The following is a 15,337-nucleotide window of genomic DNA, read 5'->3' on the forward strand; positions in this document are numbered from 1 at the left end:
ACTCACGGTGAATGATAGCTTCTGCGACACATTCAGGTAAATGACCAGCCCACCCTCAAAAATGTGAGAATAGCAGAACCACTGAGCCTCCTGATTCTCAGCAGAGGGGCACCCTGGAGGCCCATAGCTGACCATGCTGCCCCCCTGCAGGCCCAAGACACCTGAGAACATGACCCTCTGCGAGGGTCGTTCCAACTGCAGGGCAATGGGCAACAAGGGGAGCACCAGGCTGTGTGAGCAGGACCTCGCCTGGCACCCAGATGCAGAGCTGCTATAAGCAAGGTCCTGGAGCAGTGGGAAAGAACAGCATAAGTGGTGTGCTGCCACACAGCCACCAGATCACTTGAGTCCCAGCAGCCTGAGACATGCCAAGGAGAAATCAGAGCCACCCCAACAGGAGAGATCACAAGACAGAACAGCTCCATCTGTCCACATCTGTTTGGAACCAGGACCACTAGTGTCCAGACCATAATGTACTCTGTAACTTGGGATTTATTTCCTCATCAATCCAAGGCAGGGGACAATAATGTCTAAAGCTCATTTAATCCCTCTCCTATACTCCTGTCCCAAACATTCATCTTCAGCCCCTGAGCAGAATGGGACAGGGTGGGAATCCTCACCTGTGAGAGTGGTCACAACTGCCCAAGATGGGGAGGGACTATGTGGAGTGTCCAGGCATGGGAGGGGAACACCCAGACAGGAGGGTGGGCAGGCATAGGGTGTCATAGCCAAGCAAGGTGATGTGGCCCCCACAAGGAGGGTGGGGACTATGCCAGATCAGTTACGTGGAGGGAGATCAGTCAAATAAGGAACCACGTTAAGAATAATGAGAAGCAGATTTCTCATGTCAAAAGGGCGTTTCCAACATGGAGAGGGTCAAGTCCAGAATGCACCCATGCTACTGGCTTAGCACTGGAGGTATTGGTGTGGGCTCCATAGAACAAGAGGGAAACACACATGAAATCATATGCGATGGGGCTGGGGATGTGGCTCAAGCAGTAGCGTGCTCGCCTGGCATGCGTGCGGCCCGGGTTCAATCCTCAGCACCACATAACGGAGATGTTGTGTCCTCCAAATACTAAAAAATAAATATTAAAAAAATTCTCTCTCACTCTCCCTCTCTTTAAAAAAAAAAAAATCATGTGCGAGCTCACCCGCACGATCACATGCTCCTGAATCCTCTCCCAGGAGGGCTGGGAGCAGTAACACTTCACTAGCCACGAGCTTCCCCAGTTCTCAGATCTCAGCCACGGCTCCCAGGGGAAGCAAGGAAGCGCTTGGAAAAGAGGCATCAAGGCACCAGAAGGCCTGGAGCACCTCGTGCCAGCAGAAGCATCCAGAGCTCAGTGGAGACTCATCAAAGGGACAGGAGCCTCTCACCTGCCTTAGGGGACAATCAGAGATCAAATCAATGATGAACAGATTATTAACCTTTGATGAAAATGGAAAATCAGACCAGAAAGAAATTATGAACATTTAAGGATCATAAACGAATACGCTAAAGTCTGAAGATGATATGACACTGCTTCAAATCACCTGAGTTGATATTCATTAACAAGGTCAAGAGACACCATGTAGAGACACCTGCAGACACCCCTGAGCCAAGTGTTGCTGTGAACCTCACCGGCATGGGACAAGTCAAACCAATGCCACACCAGAACAGGACTGTCCCAGTGTGCTTTCACCAGAGCATCAGTGGCAAACACAGGGTCACTCCACAGAACCACAGACCTCCTCTCCAACAGTATCCTGGGAACTGAAGTCAAAGAAAGCCCAGGTGCCCATCTTCAGTGGGACATGGGAACCTGGACTGGCTGGAGGACAGACGGTGGCAGTGACATGGCAACACTGAACCCTGACCCTGAGGCTGCACTGGAGCTACACAGGACCCCAAGGTATCTAAAGGAAGGCAAGGCAGTGAAAGAAGACTTGAATGAAGAATTGAGGGGAAAAATGTTCTTTGTAGACTTTGCAATTCTTTCCAAATTTCTCATAAGGTGGGTTCTTGAGCTGTCAGACTGGCAACCTGACAACCACGAGCAGAGACAAGGGGCCTCTGCAGGTCCGGCAGACGCTGGGGCCATGGCAGTCAGAGCTGCAGGTTTGCTGACTGATGCACATGACCTCTCTGTGACGCAGGTAGGAAGGGGCTGTGTGACAAGGCCCACACAGTTCTGCTACGGTCAGCCTGGGGTCACTTCACCAGTCTCCTGGTTCTAGGGTTGCTCTTGTCTCTCCATCTCCAAGATGTGGTTGGGGCCTGGCATCTCCCTGACTGTGGTATCCTGGGCTGACAAGTAGGGATGGGCCACAGTGGAGCCCCCGACCCTTCCCATTAACGTGGAGCAAAGCAACAGACTCACTAGCCCCCAGGCTCACTCAGCACCCTCGTGCAAATGCACCAAAGCCCTCTGCCCCCAGCAGTGGAAACTGCCCTGTGGCCACTGGCCAAGAAGCAGAGGCCACAGCTCTCAGGAGGACGGCATCGCTGGCACAGACTGGAACAAGGTACTGAGGTCTGTTTTTTATTTATTACACCTTGTGTTTTTTTTCTTTTTGTTTGTTTTGTTTTGTTTTGTTTTTTAAGACAAAGAGAAGAGTGGATTTTTTAATATTTATTTTTCAGTTTTCGGTGTGGTGCGAGGATTGAACCCAGCGCCCCGCGCATGCCAGGCGAGCACATTACTGCTTGAGCCACATCCCCAGACCATTGTGGTTGTTTTTAATAGGAAAAATAACTGGTTCTACTCTGGGGGACTGGATACTATACACATCTGTGAGACATACTACTATGCAATTATTAAAAGAGCCTGCCAGCAAATTAACAGTGGTTGGAAATAGCCAAAATAAACTACTACGTAAGGAAAATAGTATAAATATGAATTATGTAAAAAACAAAAAACAAAAGCATCTGCATGGTGACATCTGCTCCTGAAGGCCAACCCTCACAAGTGGGAGCCAGTGGCCCTGGGATGAGACAGCCCTGGCCCCTCTCCAGGCAGGTGTCTCACCAGCGAGCTGCCCCTTCTCTACACAGGTAGCACATCCTCTTGAGGATGGAAGAGCAGTCCCTTGCTGCGAGCTCTTGCAAGACTCAGTGAGGCACACTGCTGCTGCATCTTGTTCTATATAGGCAACCTGGAGACTCTTGAAGGCCACGTTCCCAATTTGGTTGATTATTTATTTATTTGGGGTGGTGGTGGTATTGGGGATTCAACCTAAGGGCACTCTACCACTGAACCACAACCCCAGTCTTGTTTATTTTTTGAAAAAGGGTTTCAACTCAATTGTCCAGGCTGGTCTTGAACTTGTGACCCTTCTGCCTCAGCCTCCTGAGTACCTGGGATTATAGGTGTGTGCCACACCACATCTGGCCCCGATCTGGTTGTTGTGCACTCTAGCTCTAAAACCTCTGCTCCTATCTTCTAAATCCTAAAATGCCAACCATGGCCATTTCTAGGTTAGGATTACAGATGAGACATATGAGCAATAAAAGCAAACAGTAACTTTCACTAGGAAAAAAAACAAAACAGTGAATGCAGTTTGAAAACACTATCTAGAGAGCCTGGAACCAGAGTGGGTGCAGTAAAGATGTTGATGGAGAATCCTGCGCTGGAGTTCCACCTTTGCACAGGGCCTGGCCTGCTGTAGCCCACTGCCAAGAGTCTTGGCCCCGTGCAGCTGGGCACCCCAGCTGGCCCTGTAGCCCCTGTCTTCTCTAGACTCAGCCTAGGTGATAGCCAACTACTCCCAAACTCTTTCAGATCACAGCCTGAGTTGTTCAATAGTAGGCCAGGCCCAGCTTTCTGCTCTTTACATCGCTCTGGGTTCCTGTAACCAAGCTCAGGCCTGAGAAGCACAGCCTAGCTGGAGTGCCTGGTCCTCAACAGGAATCCCGCACTGCCCCCCCCACCCCCACCTTGGCTCACCGGATGAGCGCACTCTCCTGCAGGAGCTCCCGGCTGAGGTTCAGAGGGATGTCCTCACTGTCCACCACACCTGCAAGAACAGGGCAAGTCAGAACTTCCCTGCGCCTGTGGCCCCTCAACCACTACCCAAGAGCTCTTACCTGGCCCTTTGCCTTATGTGGTGAGAAGAGCAAGGAAGACAGAGGGCTAGAGATAGCCTGGGGATAAGACACATCTGAGACAGGCCCGGCCTGGGCTGGGGGTATGCCTACCGCCTCAGAAGCCCTTCGACACTTGACAAACACACTCAGGATTCGACCTTAAAAATTCTAGCTACATCAGGTGCAGTGGCACATGCCTGTAATCCCAGTGACTGGGGAGGCTGGGGCAGGAGGATTGTGAGTTCAAAGCCAGCTGCAGCAACTTAGCAAGGCTCTAAGTTACTTAAGAGAGACTCTTTGACTCTAAATAAAATGTAAAAAGGGTTGGGGATGTGGCTCAGTAGTAAAGCACCCCTACATTCAATCCCTGGTTAAAAGGGAGAAAAAAAAAAGGTGAAAAAAATCCTAGCTACATCAGGGACAGTATACACCTTTGTGCTACAATGATATAAAGATCTAAGCACTGAATTCTTTTTTTTTTTTTTAGAATAACAGATTTTTTTTTTTAAGAGAGTGAGAGAGGGGAGAGAGAGAGAGAATTTTTAATATTTATTTTTTTAGTTCTCAGCGGACACAACATCTTTGTTGGTATGTAGTGCTGAGGATCAAACCCGGGTCGCACGAATGCCAGGCGAGCATGCTACCGCTTGAGCCACATCCCCAGCCCCAGCACTGAATTCTTTACTCAACTTATGATCTCAAGTTCAAGACAATTCATGCATGAATCTGAAACTCACATGATAGTTCTAATCACTGAAAGAACTCAAGTCAATCTCCCCTGCCCTCTTACCCAAATCAACTACAAAAAATGTGGAGGCTGGAAACAGTCCTAGAGGCTCTGAGCTATACTTCTCAGCCACTCCATAAATACGGCCAGTGCACTGAGGCATGCTTAGGAAAGCAGATCTGAGAGCCAGACCAGCAGCCCGCTTTTGCAAACAGTGAGCAATGTGAGGCCACATAGGAAGCCACTCACAGACTCAGGGCCAAAGTCCAGGACAGTACCTCGAACAAAGCGCAGCCACTTGGGTAGGATGTCTGCAGCCTTGGTCTGGATGAGGACTTTGCGACTATACAGCGCCACACTGGAGCCCAGCTCCCTGCTCACGTCAAACATGGAAGGTTTCTGAGAAAAAAAGGACAAGGTCAAGAGCAGTGGCAGAAATCCATGATAATAGACACAGGGAGGCAGAGCTCAGTGGCAGGTTGCGAGATAGCCCTTCCAAGGCTGCCCTGGGCAAAGAACCCAGAAGGCAGGGAAGGCCAGGGGACAGCTCCACCAGAGGCCCCAGTCCAGGGAGGACACTTCCATGACACTAACACCAGGGTTCTGCAGGGTATGGGGTGGCCTTCTTTGGGCAGCTGCTACCCTCCCCAACCCACTCCCACTGGAGAACATAAAAGGACGGGCATGTCTCCAAGAATGGAGCCAAACTTGGTGATAAATCTGGGGTCAGAAAACCACAACCTAGAGGTCAAATCTGGCTCACTGCCTATCTGTATGACCCAAGGATGATTTATACAGTTTTAAATATCTGGGAGGAAAATTAAATAATTAATGACATGTGAAAAGATCTGTATCTTTTTTAAAAAATTTTTTTAGTTGTAGATGGACAGAATGCCTTTGTTTACTTTTACGTGGTGCTGAGGATTAAACCAAGTGCCTCACACATGCTAGGCAAGCGCTCTGCCGCTGAGCTATAGCCCCAACCCCTGTAACTATATCTTAACATCTATAGGCCCAGGGGCCCTGCCTGAGTGGTTCCCAAGGTACCGTCTATGGGGCTCTCTCACCATAGTAGCAGGGTCAGTGGCCACATAGAGACCGTGTGGCTGCAGGGCCAAACCCAGTGCTTTCTGCTCTCACAGTAATGTGTGCTGGGGTGAGCTGGGTGCGGTGATGCACACTTGTAATCCTGGTTACTTGGGATGCTGAGGCAGAAGGATCACAAGTTCAAGGCCAGCCTCAGCAATTTAGCAAGACCCTGTCTCAAAATTAAAAAAAATTAAAAGGGCTGGGGAAGTGGTCCAGCAGCAGTAGAGCACCCCAAATATTTAAAACTGTATAAATCATCCTTAGGACACACATCACCAGTACTGCCATCTCCAAAAAAATTTAGAAAAAGAAAAAAAAGGCTATTGGTGCCCACTCTGCCTCAGCACTGGGTCCTGCTCATGTGGGCTCTGATCCAGGAGGTCTTGATAGGCTAAGACTCTCAGCATTTGTAACAAGTCCCAGGGGATGCTGAGGCTGTAGTCCTTAGCAAGGCTCTAAGACCTCACCTGGAGGGAGGACACAGTCCGGCTCTTTCTCAAAGGGATACTAAGAAACCGGCACTATTACAGTTTGGTCAGGTGAAGGCACAGGAACCTATATGCCCACATGAGCCAGGCTGAGGGATGAGTGGAAGCACACAGTGACCCTGTGGATCCACCAGAGCCCTTTCTGCAGCATCCTGGGGAAAGCTTCACAAGACCTGCAACACAGGCTGCATTGCCCGGCCAGCATAGCGGCTGCAAGGGCCCCTCACCATGCAAGCGCCTGAGCCCAGGCCTGCTCCGAAAGATGTCACATGAGACAACCTTGCATGTGGGAGACTGAAGAGACTGCATTCCCCACCCAGAGGCCTCTGCTTTTCTGTTGCTCTAATCCTGCCAATGTGGTGGCATGTCTGCATGAAGATGTGCCCATTTGGGGCCATCATTGTGGCCACAGGAACGCCCTGGCTCTGAGAGCTGAGGGGTATCTCCACAACTGTAGCGTGTGAGGGCCCTGCAGGTCTGAGCCAAGTGCCTCACCATCTCTGGCACATAAAAGAGGCTCCGGATGTTGAGGGGTGCATCTGTCCTGTAGTGCAGGGTGTAGCGGGGCTTGTCATATGCCTGAGCGATGTAACGGTAGAATTCCTCATGCTGCAAATCGCTGACATCCTTGGGGTCCATCGTCCAGAGGGCCTGGTGATGGAGATGGATAGGGAGCACAGAGAGCTGCATCTCCACCACTACCCCATAGGTTGGTGGAGGAGTGCATGCCCCTCGACAGCCTGGGGTGGGGAGGGGCCTGCCCTCCACCTCCAGCTCCATCCCCTCTAGTACCTAAAAGGCTCTGGCACAAGCGTCCCTTCCCCAGGGCAGTGAAGTTGGGAAAGGGCCAACCAGGAGGCTGGAGCAGAGCGTGAGGGAGAATCATGCTATCTACCAACACAGAATGTGGACTGGGTGCACTGGGACTGGGGATCCTGCCAGCAACCCCAATCTCATCTCTCCACAAATGATGCCTCGTCCTGGGATTCTGGGCAGCGACCCCCTGTCATCTCTACCCTTCCGTCCATGGAGTAGGCACATCTGTCTCCAGGGCTGCCTGAGCCCTGCAGGCAGCTCAGGGCCTCACCTGCAAGGTGTTAATCCGCCTTCCATTAAGGTACAGAGGGAAGCTGACGAAGTTACTGTACTTGGTCACCACATCTGCAGGAGGTGGAGACAGAGGAAAGCAAAGCTGCTCCAGGGAGAGGACAAGGCTTGCACCCACCTCACAGGTGCAGGCCAGGGTCTGACGAAAGACACAGGTCCTGCCCACCAGTTGCATGGAGGCGGTGGCAGAACCTGGAGAGAGCAGACTTCCCAGGGCCTGCTGTGAGACTATGTGGGCTAACCGCATCAGAGAGCTCAGTGCTCTCTGTCAGACCCACCAAGTTTATAAAAGATGGAGGGCTACACACCCTGTCTGCCAGCAAGCCTTGCCTTTGGTTCTCTGAAAGAGTCAATGAGAATTTGGTCCTCTGCAGACCTATTGGCCAAGCTGGAAGCCTAGTCCTTGCCCAGCCCTTCTCAGCTATGTCTGCCTCACCATCCCACCTGGCTACCACACAAGTTCCAGAGCCCAGCTGGGGCCCAGGTGCCACTCACCTTGAACCCGGGCTTCACTGGCAAACTCTCTACAGTCTGACTTGAGGTGGATGACAATTTTGGTTCCAGTTCTAACTCCTGAAGCTTCAGCGATTTCAAACACTCCAGAGCTAAGACCCAGGAGAAAGAAAGGCAGTGTCATTGTAGGGCAAAGGTAGTTGCTTTCCTGAGCAGAGCCCAGGCCAACATGTGGGGAACCAGATGTGCCTCTTCTGACCTAGGCAGAACCCCTCAGGTCACAGAGTGCACACCAGATGAGAACTTCTGTGCTGAGGTGCAGGTACAAGCCCCCAGGCTCCCTTGGAGAATTTCCTGGGCTTGAGTGACCAGAAAGCAAACCCAGGGCACCAGTGAGGCCTGGCCGAAGTATAAATCACCATTAGATACCTCTGCTGTTTCTGAACTGCAGCAGAGGCCAGGGGTCCCTGAGAAAAGCAGAAGCCACCTCAGAAGTGAGGGAGGAAGGGATGCCCTCAGACAGGGCCTTGCTGATGCCTTGTTCATGCTGAGCAGCCGCTTTCATGAAATTTAGAGACCTCAATATGGACTAAGGGAGGAGGCAAGCTATGCTCCAGCCAGGCCTCCTGCCCCTGGAGCTGCTATGCACAGCCAGAAGGTCAAACTCATTTAGGGGTAGAATGAGACGAACATCATTACCCTAGGTACATGTATGATTGCATGAATGGTGTGACCCTACTTCCCGTACTACCAGAGAAGTGAAAACATGTGCTCTATTTGTGTACAATGAATCAAAGAGCATTCTGGTATCATTTATAACTGATAAGAATAAAAAAAAGTTTATATTTAAACTGATTTTAAATTGTACTCTAAAAAATACAACAACAAAGTTTTGGGGCCAGCTGAAAACAATGCTTAAACTTGGCCAACATCCCACTCTCCTCAAACACAGCTGAAGTGCTGCTAAAACACCTACCTAATCAACTCGTCACATATGGGAGCAGGAAGTGAGCAAGTGGCTCTTAAAGAATGCCACCACCTGTTGCACAGAGGCATCCTAGAACCTGCCGATGGGGTGGAGTACTAAGGACAAGAACCTAGAGGGTGGGGAGAACCAGAGGAGCCCCCACAGAACCCAGGCCAGAGAGGCTGTCTACAGGATGGCCCAGGAGGAAGGCCCATCCCATACCCAGCCACCGAAGGGGCTCAGCCTGGACGGGCCAGCACCAGAGCACAGTGATTGGTGTCCAGTCACACAGACTGTTTGGAGCCACAAAGTAACTACCTTCCCAGAGTAGGAGAGTCAGGTTTCACACCCATAAACCTGTTTTTTTGCATATTCTCAATAAAGTCTCTTTCCAAACTCAGTGGTCAAACTCAAGTATTAGGTAACATTGACTCCAAGTGTTCCCAAGGGCAAAGACACTGCCCACGTGATGGAGGCTTGCTTCCTAACTTACCCATCTGATAGCCACTGGTAACCTGGGTTCCCAGGGGCCACTGAGCGGGAATAGACTTCAACTCTGTCGGCCACCATGAAGGCCGAGTAGAAGCCCACTCCAAACTGGCCGATGATCTTGCTACCGGCCTCCGCCTGGTTCTGCAGTGCTTCCAGAAAGGCCTGAGGGGACAAAGGCTGGTCACAGGGAGGCTGCCCCTCTGGAACCAGGAGCCGACATTCTTACTTTCTGTGTAGGTTCTCCAGTACAGTCAAGATCTCAGTAAATGCTGAGGCGACCATGCTGAGATGCCCTCTTCCCATGCTATACGTAAATAACTAAGAGGTGGGACAACCCACCTAAAGACACACAGCTGGGCCAAAGCGAGAGGGTCCTTATTCATCCGTAAAGCTCACACTTCCGCTTGTCTCAAGGCAAGGGCAGACCTGCAGGTCACTGAGTAAAGAATGAAGACTCTCCTCAGTTTGTCTTTTCTCCCGTGTCTCCAAGACTTGAAGCCTTGAGGGAGACAGCATAAACCCAGCACAGCTGTCCCTCAGCACCAGGGGGTAGTCCCAGGACCTCCACAGATCAAAAGCCCATGATGCTGAAGTCCCTTGTATAAAATGGTGTATCATCTGCTTATAACACATCTTTCCCTGTATTTTAAATCACCTCTAGATTATTTAAAATGCCTAATACAATGCAAATGCTGTGTAAATAGTTATACCATACTATTTAGAGACCAATGACAAGAAAACTGTCTGTACGTGTTCAGTACAGACATAATTAAAAAAAATATTTTCTTTCCCAGCAGGAAAGAAAAGGAGACTGAAGGAGGAGGATCACAAGTTCAAAGCCAGCCCCAGCAACTTAGCAAGGCTCTGTCTCAAAAAATAAAAAGGGTTGGGGATGTGGTTCAGTGGTTAGGCACCCTTGGGCTCAATTCCCAATGCCAAAAAGGAAAAAAAAAAAAAACTTTTTTAAGATTAGCTGAATCTGTAGTTGTGGCACCCCTGCACACAGTAGGCTGACAGTGATTGCAGAACGTTCCTTGTTCTGAGCTATCAACATTCTGAAGGCTAAACAGGAAGCAAAATGCATACGCTCTGCTAATTCAGCCCAGCCCAGCGTCCTGCCAAGGTGTGGACATTCTACACCTGCACCAAGGGGCTGTGGAGTAACTGGAATGTGACTGAGGAACTGAACTTGACATTTTATCTCCTCTTACTGCATTTAAATATAAGAAGCGGGGCTGGGGATGTGGCTCAAGCCGTATCGCGCTTGCCTGGCATGCATGCGGCCTGGGTTCGATCCTCAGCACCACATATAAACAAAGATGTTGTGTCCGCCAAAAACTAAAAAATAAATATTAAAATTCTGTTTCAAAATAAATAAATAAATAAAAGTGTTGTGTTTACAACAATAAATAAATAAATGAATAAATAAATAAATAAATAAATGTAAGCAGCCACACCTAGCTCACAGCTGCCATACAGGACAGCGCATACTATCCCTGCCATCATGGTCACAGAAGTTTTTTTGCCCCCATTTATTTATTTATTGATTTACTTATTTATTTTAGTTGCAAATGGACACAATATCTTTATTTTTTTAATGTGGTGCTGAGAATTAAACCCGGTGCCTCACACATGGAAGGCGAGTGCTCTACCTCTGAGCCACATCCCCAGCCCCCTCACAGAAGTTTTAAAAGCAGAAATTTCTGAGTCGCTTTGGACTGACAATGGTACCACTTAGGCCAATAAAAACAAACAGAAAAGCACTCAGTCACCAGGAGAGGCAGCAAGGGCCTCCAGCCCCTGTGTTAGGCTGGAACAGACACACTGAGAGGACTCTTGGACCACTCATCTCTTCCCAGCATCAGATTATGCCACACTGGGCTGGGGATGTGGCTCAAGAGGTAGGGCGCTCGCCTAGCATGTGTGCAGCCTGGGTTCGATCCTCAGCACCACATACAAACAAAAGATGTTGTGTCCGCTGAAAACTAGAAAATAAATATTAAAAAATTCTCTCTCTCTCTTAAAAAAAAAAAAAAAAAAAAAAAGGATCATGCCACACTGGTGGCCACATGATCCCCGTGTGGCTGGCAGAGCAGAACTGCTATACCTGTAGACTGTGGCCCGGGCTGCCTGGGAGGAGGCAGACCACCTCTGCTGTGGTGTCAAGCCCACACAGCTCAGGCAGGGGCCCAGTAGCCGCCACAGAAAGGCACCAGGAGGTGAATGGCACCCTCAAAATAGACTGACAGCTGTGAACCTGCCACCCTGTTTCCCACTCTGGGCAAAGTGCTTGTCTGAACCCTTCCTGCCCAGCAGTGCCTGGGACCTGTGACGCTGAAGGGAAACAACGCGGCTCTCACAGCGCCCTCTGGGGGGCCCACCTGACCAGGCCTCACTAGCCTGGCACCCAGGGCCGCCCTGCGGAGGAGAAGCAGTGACTGCACCATCTTACCTTTGACCCTGATCTGGCGATTGTGCCCAGATTGGACACCAGCTCCTCCTGTGTCATCCCGATGCCAGTGTCCTGAGGAGAGACACACTAAGTGCCAAGCATGGCCCATGCAGCACAAATAGCCTCAGTGGTGGGGCCCAGACGGAATCTGGGAAGTACATTTCACACACATCAGAAAAGCCCAAGTCCAGTTATGTGAGCCCTGAGTCCCTGGAGAACACTGGAAGGGGTGGGAGATTTGTTATTAAGACAGTTCAGGGGGATGGGCAGAGTGCAGTGGGGCTCCATCCCCAGCACAAGCAAATGAAAACCAACCGAGAAGGAGACGCTCCATCAGTAACTGGAAGGAAAACAACTCTTGCCCTAGATGTAGCCAGCTCTGCACACACGGGCTACGGCCTGCGCTCCCCAATGCCCCTGCCCCCAGGTGGTGATGTCAGGAGGAGACTGGTCAGTGGCCACCAGCGGCTCCCCTCAGGAAAGGGGACAGGATTCCTCTGCCTCATGTGTACACATAGAAACACACCACGTCAACTGGTGTGGCTGTGGACTGCCCGGCCTCACAACTCCAGCAACCATTAGTGCTGCTCATCAGTGTAACAGCCCCAACAGACAGAGACAGGCGACATGCTAGTGAGGCTGCCACGGGCCCTCCCTCTTCCTCAGACCTCTGCTGGCTGGCCTGCTCCCACGTGCAGACACCCCACACAAGGCACAAGCTGCCATGCCACCATCAACTTGGGAAGTGGGAAAGCACGCAGAAGCAGCTTTTGCCCTCTTATAGCAAGTCACTTCTAGGTGTTCTTCCTGAGAACAGCCCATGGGGCAGCTGTAGCCCACTGGGTGCTGGAACCCCCTGGCTGCCGTCAGGGTGTCCTTACACAGGCTCTGAGACCCACCAAGAAATGGGACACTGAGAGGCTTCTAGCAAATTCTGAGGTGCTTGTAGAAGAGTCCAAAACCTGGCCTGATTAATTTATTGTGATACATGCAATAATTACAGATAAAGAGCTGATTTAAATTAGCTTCTGGTTGGTATTAGTCATTAAATATAATTACACTAAGATGCTTACTTTCATGCACTAAAACTTTCTTCATTTTGGGTGCTGGAATTAAAGCCATGGCCACCTGCAGGCCAGGTAAATGCCCTACATCTGAGCCACACCCCAGCCTCATGGCCCTTCCCCTAAGGATTCTGTTGAAAGTTCTAGTATAGAGCTGGGGATGTAGCTCAGCAGTAGAGTGTTTGCTGGGGTTGACGTGAAGGAGAAAAAGCACCTAATGGTTCCTGTTTTCAGCTTACAGTGATTTCTTCTGAGATTGATCTATAGATTCATTGAAACTCAGTGAAAATTTTCACAGGTTTTATGGAAAATGACAAGAGAATTCTAAATTCTATATAGAAACACAAAGAACCTAGAATAAACTGAAAAAGAACAAAGCCGGAGAACTTTCACTACCTAAATGTAAGCCTTACCACAAGCTACAACAGTTATGTTGCCAGAAAGTGGACACTTAAGGACAGACACACAGATCACAGGCACTAAGCTGTGGTGCCCCCAATTTCTAACCAAGGTTCCCAGACAGAGCAGTGGGGATGGAAGTACTTAAACAGACAGTGCTGAAGCAACTGCACACCACACACATGAAGCCAATGGCAGTCTCCAACCATACCCAGATTCACCGGAAATGGATCATAGACCTACATGTAAGAGCTAAAGCTACAATCCTTCTAGAAGACCATGTGGGAAAAACTTTTGGCTTTGGAAGAAGCAAAAAAGTCCCAGACAAGCCAGGCATGGTGGTGCATGCCTATAATTCCAGTGGCTAGCGAGGCTGAGGCAGGAGGATCTCAAGTTCAAAGCCAGCCTCAGTAAAATAAGGCACTAAGCAACTCAGTGCGACTTTGTCTCTTAAATAAAATATAAAATAGGGCTGGAGATGTAGTCAAGTGCCCAAGTTCAATCCCCAGTACAAAAAAAAAAAAAAAATCTGTCCCAAACAGATCACTAAAAGCATGAAGTATAATACGCAAAAGTCATAAACTTGACTTCCTTAAAACTAAACAACTTAAGGGGATGGAGGTTAGCTTAGTGGCAGAGCACTTGCCTAGCATGAGGGTTCCATCCTCCGCCCTATAAAAAAGAAAACAACAACAAAATTCTTTTGCACTTCAAAAGATAATAAAAAGACAAGCCACAGACTGGTGATTTTAAATTCTCTTCGGCTTTCTGTGTGTTCCAAATTTTCTATGTTGGGCAAGTGTTAATTTATAGTAAATTTAAGGCAGAGAACAAGAAGGACAGTCCATGTGTCATTTGAGCCTAGATGTAACTGGAAGGCAGGCATGGCCTCCCTGTGTCAGCATGTTAAGCAGGGCTGCTGCCCACCAGACCATCCTGGTCAACTCTGAGAGGTGGGAAGTGGGTCTGGGCATCAAAAGGGAGGTACCTGGATGGTGATGGTGCCTTTCTCAGAATCTGTCTGCAGGTGGATTTCCATTTCTGGCAGGGTCTGGCCATCAGACACCAACTTGTGTCGCAGCTTTTCCAAGGCATCGCTGGCATTGGAGATGAGCTCCCGTATAAACACCTACAGGACAGAAGCAAGAGGAAGGATAACTAAGGGCACTGAAGGATAACTAAGGGACCTGCCTGGCTGGCTGCATCTGCCCTAGCTCCAAGTTGAGACCTGATACAGATCACTCAGCCCCCAAACACAGATGGTCAAGGCAGGCCCACATATGAAGGGTGGGTCGCTCCTCCCCAGCACAGCTTTCTGTGGCAAACTGACTTCTACTGATCTTTCCTTTGGGGTTTTCAGTCAGTCTTGATATTATTACATGTCTATTAACTCAAATTATAGCAATTTTCTTTCCTGTCTCTTGCACAGCGATGACAAAATATTGTTCTCAACATCTTTCTCTCCTACTTAAGAGGGTCACTGCTTCATTTCATCTAGTGGGGTCATCAAACATCAGAGCCCCCCATGCTCTGGAGGAAGAGGGCCCCAGGCCCACAGTCCTCTCACAGTCTGGGAGGTACCTCTGCCCCACGCAGAGCTCCCACTCAAACTATACCAGAGCACTCAGGTGAGGCGGGGGAGGCAGCTGGCCAGGCAGAAGGAGACCTGCGAGCATTCCTGAAAAGCCCCTTCCCACTTTGTACATTGTGCTTTACCCTTCTTCCCAGCAGCGATTAGCATAGAACCTACAGCTTATTTGTTCTCTGCTTTATCCAAGTCCCGTCACCCTTAAATGTGTTTTAATCTCCTTGAAAAGTTCTTTTGTCACCCTCCCTGCTCTATGCCACACAGATAGCATGTCCTCCAGCCGCTGTTGCCCCCACTACACTTGCATGTAGTCATGCCAGCAAAGAGGTAAACAAACAGGGGCCCCAGGGCACACCAACAGCACCTCAAAAATGGACCTCAGCACAGCTCATGCCAGCATTTGAAAGATTTTTAAATTATCAGCAGAATTCAAATAACTCCC

General features: G+C 49.6%; 1 protein-coding gene and 1 long non-coding RNA gene across 6 annotated transcripts in view; one reads left to right on the plus strand and one right to left on the minus strand.

The window, feature by feature from the left end:
• Positions 1–11,402, plus strand: LOC144367579 (uncharacterized). 5 transcript variants are annotated; one of them, XR_013427110.1, is made up of 2 exons: positions 1–2,516; positions 10,190–11,402. It is a non-coding gene; the product is annotated as an uncharacterized LOC144367579 (long non-coding RNA). The 5 variants fall into 5 exon arrangements; XR_013427113.1 differs by having other exon boundaries at positions 1–2,508; positions 10,187–11,402; XR_013427112.1 differs by having other exon boundaries at positions 1–2,508.
• Positions 1–15,337, minus strand: part of Trap1 (TNF receptor associated protein 1) — a 37,573-nt gene that overhangs the window by 8,056 nt on the left and 14,180 nt on the right. Inside the window, exons 4-11 of the mRNA XM_005337741.5 lie at positions 14,296–14,436; positions 11,845–11,916; positions 9,394–9,554; positions 7,976–8,085; positions 7,461–7,534; positions 6,869–7,024; positions 5,075–5,195; positions 3,930–3,999 (exon numbers count right to left, since the gene is read on the minus strand). Of these exons, the coding sequence (XP_005337798.1) occupies positions 3,930–3,999; positions 5,075–5,195; positions 6,869–7,024; positions 7,461–7,534; positions 7,976–8,085; positions 9,394–9,554; positions 11,845–11,916; positions 14,296–14,436 (905 nt within the window). The remainder of the gene's footprint in view (positions 1–3,929; positions 4,000–5,074; positions 5,196–6,868; positions 7,025–7,460; positions 7,535–7,975; positions 8,086–9,393; positions 9,555–11,844; positions 11,917–14,295; positions 14,437–15,337) is intronic.

Source organism: Ictidomys tridecemlineatus, chromosome 10 (genome assembly GCF_052094955.1).
Source record: "Ictidomys tridecemlineatus isolate mIctTri1 chromosome 10, mIctTri1.hap1, whole genome shotgun sequence".
Classification (NCBI taxonomy): Eukaryota; Metazoa; Chordata; class Mammalia; order Rodentia; family Sciuridae; genus Ictidomys; species Ictidomys tridecemlineatus.